General features: G+C 51.2%; 1 protein-coding gene across 1 annotated transcript in view; it reads right to left on the reverse strand.

Annotated features, from left to right (window-relative positions):
* SLC18A2 (solute carrier family 18 member A2) overlaps positions 1-386 on the reverse strand; it is a 33,445-nt gene extending 33,059 nt beyond the window's left edge. The window contains exon 1 of the mRNA XM_036265659.1: positions 263-386. Within this exon, the coding sequence (XP_036121552.1) occupies positions 263-383 (121 nt within the window). The 5' untranslated portion in view covers positions 384-386. The remainder of the gene's footprint in view (positions 1-262) is intronic.
* Positions 387-6,000: the final 5,614 nt, after the last annotated feature.

The raw sequence follows: 6,000 nt of genomic DNA on the forward strand, positions 1-6,000 counted from the left end.
GTGAAAGTGGGTAGAGGGAAGCTGGAAATTATCAGGAGGAAACACAAGTTCTAGGTTTTAGCGGATGTCACATTTTTGACCTGACCACCAGGAAAACGAAGCCACAGACGCGGCTCTTGCTGGCCGGGCGTGGCCGTCGTAGGGGAGGTGTTTGTGCAAAGCGTGTTCTCCAACTTCGCCAGGCAGAGCTCCAGGCCGCCTCGGGGAGCGGGGCCCGGGAGAAGGGGGTGGGCAGCGGGCGTGCAGCGCAGGCTGTACTCACCCACGACCGTGAGCAGCATGTTGTCCAGGAGCAGCGCGAGGAACACGATGAACAGGATGAGCTTCCGGGAGTGACGGCCGTCCCGCAGCCGGCGGAGCGGCGCCAGCTCGCTCAGGGCCATGGCCGGGCTGGTCCGCGGCGGCCGGGCTGCCCGCGCTCCGCGCTCACACTTCCCCGGCGCGGGGGCGGGGGCGGCGGGTCTCCGGCGTCCCACCCGCGCTCACCTGCAGCGAGCTCCTCGCTCTCCCGGGCACCTGGCGAATGATGTCCTCCCGTCCCGGGGCGCACCTGGGTCCCCCGGGGTGCTCTCCGCTGGCCGCCGCCCCAGGGTCTCGCTTCTGCTCCGCGCGCCCTGGACGTCCCGCGCCCCGGCCGCCCGGACCCCGCGCAGCCCCGCTCCCCCCGCTTTTCCCTGCGCCCCGGGGCGTTGTGCCCAGCACCGCGCCCTGCGGGCAGGAGCGGGTCGGCGTTACCTCGGGGGCTCCGGCGGCTGCCTGCGCGGGCCGCTGTGGGCTCCGTCCGTCCGGGCGCCTCCGGGTGGCAGTCTCCTAGCGCCCAGCCGCAGCCGCCCAGTTTAGCGGGTCCGGCTCTGACGTCACAGCTGGCGCGGCGTGGGGACAAGGGCCTGGGGCACGGAAGGGGCCTCCACTCCCGCCCGGCTGGCTCCGCGCCAGACACCGGGGTGCAGACTCCTCCGCCCCTGCACGTGGCGCAGCCCTAAGCTCCTGGGTCGGGGGGAGCAGCTGGGGCGCAGAGAGAAGGAAAGGCCCCCGGGGTGAAGGGTCAGAAGCCAAGATGAGGAGTTAGGGATTAGTGCTTTCATCTTTGACCCTCACTGTCCCTGAAATTGGCCCCGGAGGTAATGAAGGCTACTGAGTGACCGTGCCAGGAAACGGGGTCATGCGGTGTGGGGAGCCAGGCTCAGATCTTTCTTTCCTGGGGAAGCCACTCGGCACCCCATACCCTTCCCCTCTCCCACCTCTGGCGCCGGAGGCAGGTGCCACTTGAAGTCTTTGAGTCTCGGGTCCCTGGGTCCCCTCAAGCTGGTGATGTGGACATGGAAATGGGAGAGGGATGGACAGCTGGTTAAAGATGTGTTACACATGTGCAGTGGATACTACTCAGTCATTAAGAAAGATGAGATACTGCCATTTGCGACAACATGGATGGATCTTGACAGTATCATGCTAATGAAATAAGTCAGACGGAAAAGGGCAAGAATCTACTGATTTCATTCAAAAAGCAACAACTGAACAAACCAAAAAAAAAACCCACAACTCGGACAACTGGAAGGGAATCGGGTGGGGGAGGATGAAGAGAGTAAAGGGGGTCACATATAAGGTGAGGGAGGGAGACTACACTTGGGGTGGAGGGTATATACAGGTGATGTATTATAAAGTCGTGCACCTGAAACTTATATAATGTTATTAAAATACACCCCCCCCCCAATAAATCTAATTTAAAAAGAAAAGAAAAAAGAGGTGGTTGGCAGGAAGAATGCTTGTTTGGTGCTGTAATCCTCACTACCAAGGGGTACGGGTCCACCTTTGACTTCCAAGTCCCTCCACCTTAGCAACAGAGGAGAAGCAGACATCCTGACATATCTGGAGCTTGGAGGCTCGTCTAGGGGGGCGGGAAGAACGGGAGCTATTTTCTTGGAAAGCCACTTAGAATAAATGGCATCCTGGCATGTCTCTTAGCAGCGGAGTCCAGGCTTGATTTGTTCATGTCTGTTTGCGGTCGGCTGCAGACTTCTTAGAGCAGCAGGGTGGTATATGCTCTTCCTCCTCTCCTCTCCCCTCCCTCCCTCCCTCCCTTCCTTCCTTCCTTCCTCCCTTCCTCCCTCCCTGACACCCCCTGTGCTTCCATTGCTGCCCCTGATGTGTGAGGAAGATGGTTGGATAAGTAAGTAGGTCAACAACACGGGGACTCCGGCATGTCCCAGGATGTGTGTAACTTAAATATTAAATAGGGACGAGAGAAGGAAACCCGCGTAGGAGGAAAAGCAGATGGCGGGAGTTGTTTACGATGGCTGTGAAGACTGTCACATCCATGGGGTGCCCGAAGTACCTGAAGTTTCGGAACTCAAAGACTCAGGCCCTGCTCCCGCATCCCTGGGGCACAGAGGCATCATGGTTAAGGGCTCTGGTCAGGATGCCCGGGTCCGAGCCTGCTACTTCCTTGATCAGTGACCTTGAGGTGGTTATGTGTCCTCTCCATGCCTTAGCTTCATCATCTCTGAAATGAGGCCAGTAAGTAGACCTATTGCAGAATTGTTTCTAGGATGAAATGGGAACGCACAGGCATCCCTTAGAGAGTGAGAGCTCAGTAAGTGTCTGCCATTCATGCATTCATTCATTCAATGAGTATTTGTTGAGGGCTTGCTTGGTGCCAGGCACTGTTGATTCTGGGGAGACAGTGATGGCCCAAACAGACAGAATCCCTGTCCTCAGGGTGCTCACACACTCTGGTAGCAATGCCATAATGGTGACCACAAGAAGACACAGTGACTCCAGCACAGCAGCTGGTGGGAGTGGCCCCGGGACAATGCCAGTCACTGCGCTACCTCCACCGCCTCTCTAGAGCGCTGTGGTCTATAATGGGGTTTCGAACTTATTCACATCCCTCTAAAAGAATTTTTTAAAAATATGTATGCCTCAAACCCACCAAATGGGAGAAGATATTTGCAATCAACAGCTCTGGCAAGGGGTTTATATCCAAAATATATAAAGAACTCATACAAGTCAACATCAAACAAACAAACAATCCATTTTAAACAATGGGCGGAGGCCTGGCCCATGTGGCTCAGTGACTGAGGATCAACTCCTGCACCAAGAGGTCGCCAATTCGATTCCCGGTCAGGGCAAATGCCTAGGTTGGGGGCCAAATCCCCAGTGGGGGACATACAGGAGGCAGCTAATTGATGTTCTCGCTCATCGAAGTTTTTTTTTTTCTCTCTCTCTCCCTCTCCCTTCCTCTCTTTATCAAATCAATAAAGAATAAAAAAAATTTTTTAATAAAAATAAAAAATGGGCAGAGGACCGGAACACGCAAATGGCCAACAGATATATGAAAAGATGCTCAGCTCCACTAGCCATGAGGGAAACGCAAATCAAAACTGCAGTGAGATACGCCTCACACCTGTTAGGGTGGCTGTTATCAACAAGGCAAGTAACAAGTGTTGGAGAGGTTGTGGAGAAAAAGGAACCCTCACACATTGCTGGTGGGAATGTAAACTGGTACAGCCACTATGGAAAACAGTATGGAGGTTCTTAAAAAAAAAATTAAGAATAAAGTTACCATATGACCCAGCAATTCCTCTTCTGGGTATCTACCCGAAGAATTTGAGAACATTTGTTCGCAAAGATATATGCACCCTTGTGTTCCTTGCAGCATTGTTCACGTGACCCAGACATGGAGACGACCAAAGTGTCCTTGGACAGATGACTGGGTAAAAGGATGTGGTCCATATACACAATGGATATTACCCAGCCATAAGAAAAGGTGAAATACTGCCATTTGTGACAACTTGGATGGACCTTGAGAATATGATGCTAAGCAAAATAAGTCAGTCAGAAAAAGCTAAGAACCTTATGATTTTACTCACGTGGGATATAAAACTGGAACTCATAGACACAGACAAGAGTATGGTGGTTACAAGAAGAAGGGGTGGGGGGCAGTAAAGGGTAAAGGGGGCTAAATATATGGTATGGTAACAGAAGATGATTTGACTTTGGGTAGTGAGCACACAATGTAAAATACCAATCACATATCATCGAAATGTACACGTGAAACCTATATAGTCTTATTAATCAATGTCACCCCAATACTGCTTAAAGTAAATACATAACAATATGTATGCCTCACACATTTTGAAGTTTGCATCTAAAATGGTTTTTAATCATAAAGTAAAATCATTTGGGGCATAGCGTATGTACGGACCTAACGTGACCCAACATATTAAACCAGCATGAATTTAAGCTATAGATGGCATCCTGGCTGGTCACCTATACAGGTATGTGACTTTGGGCATGTTAGTAAACTTTTATGCGCCTCAGTTTCTCATCTGACACTCAGGCATGGTGACAGGCCCCCTCACAGAATTAAGGGGGCGAAGGCGGGGCGCGATCCTTGCATAGTGCCTGGCACATGGAGACGCTCACACTCACTTCGTGTGCTCTGGCTGTGGCAAAGCGGAAGTGCTGAGCACACGAAAGGTGCAGTTGGTCCATGGGGAAAAGCCTCAGGTGTCCCCCTCGGCAGAGAACTTGGATATAAGGAAAACAAATGTGTCACCTAGGCATTAAGCTGTGAAATGCAAATAATGGGTTAGAGCAGAAATGAACAAAGACATCCTGGGGAGACACAGTGGCTCCTGGGCTGACCCAGCGGTGACCACGGTGACCACGTGGGAGGGAGAGGAGGCGGGCTGCTCAGGGGAGAGGGCCACATTATGGCAACAGTTAGGAAGTTGCGTAAGTGCCGTGTTAGTGAAGAGGTAAGGGAACGGGCCCCTTTCCTGGGGTGGAGCAGGGACTGTGCAGCCTTTCTGGGAGCAGTCAGGAGTGCTCGGTGGAATGAAGGTCAGCACACACCCTCTGGTCCAGCAATCTCTCTCCGTCTCTGTCTCAGGGAAAGCTGCTCGGGTCCTGAGGGGACACGGACAGTCATCGCAGTGTTGTCTGCAGCAGAAGGGAGCTGGAAGCAACCTGGGGTTCCATCACTAGGGGATAAAGCAGTGACGTGTTGTGGAGCACCCTGCAGCTGCTAGAAGGACACACTGGATACTGAGTGTGCACAGATTTGGTGTCGTCACAGAAGCACAGAGAACCACTCCTCTTGGAGGCTTCATTGCTATCCAAGGGTACGTATTCACACGACAGAGTGGGTGCCTTTGTTGAAGGGCCCCAGGAGAGGAGATGTGGACCAAGGCAGGAAAGTGGAATTAAACCAAGAGACGGGCCTTGCTCAGCCCTGGGGCAGATGATCAACTCAACTCTCTGTAGTCCAGGTTCCCCCAGAGGGCTGTGGGTGGCACAGGCTTTCCGGACGGAGCACAGAGGCTGCAGTGGGCCGCTTCTCCCGGGGGCTGGCCGGGCTGTGCTCTAAGCCAGGCTGACGGGAAGCGACAGCAGATGGGAACCCAGATCCTCAGAAAAGGACAATGAGCATCAGTAAAGGTAAATGTCTGGCATGATGCAAAAGACTGGAGGGTTTTTATTTTGTCTTATTTTGTTTTGGGTTTTCGTTTTTTTTGTTTTTGCCTTTCCCCCTATATTTATAAAGCTTTAACTATTTAAAATTATAACACTGTCTCGAGGGATTTATGACATGTGTAGATGTGTTATTGTGACCACTCTACCTTAGAGGATGAAGGTGGTGATGGGGCCATAGAGTGGCCAGATTTCTATATTCTATGTGAAGTGATATATTACTATGACTATAAATCGGGGTGTAAAATTTAAGGATGTATAGTGTAATCTCTCAGGCAGTCACAGTATAAATAATACAAGAAATAATGGGTAAACAGCTAACAGAAAAAGTAAAATCAAATTTCTATAAAGCATTCAAATAATTAAAGTATTCTAGAAAGTATTCAAATGATTTTATATAAAGTATTCAAATAATTTCAAACGGCCAGAAACATAGACCAGATGAGCAGAAAGTCAGAGGATTCAAGTAGAAAACAAAAAATAAAACGATAGATGAAATACAATAAGCATTAACAGATGCTACAA

The sequence above is a fragment of the Molossus molossus genome, unplaced genomic scaffold (genome assembly GCF_014108415.1).
Source record: "Molossus molossus isolate mMolMol1 unplaced genomic scaffold, mMolMol1.p scaffold_m16_p_17, whole genome shotgun sequence".
Lineage (NCBI taxonomy): Eukaryota > Metazoa > Chordata > Mammalia > Chiroptera > Molossidae > Molossus > Molossus molossus.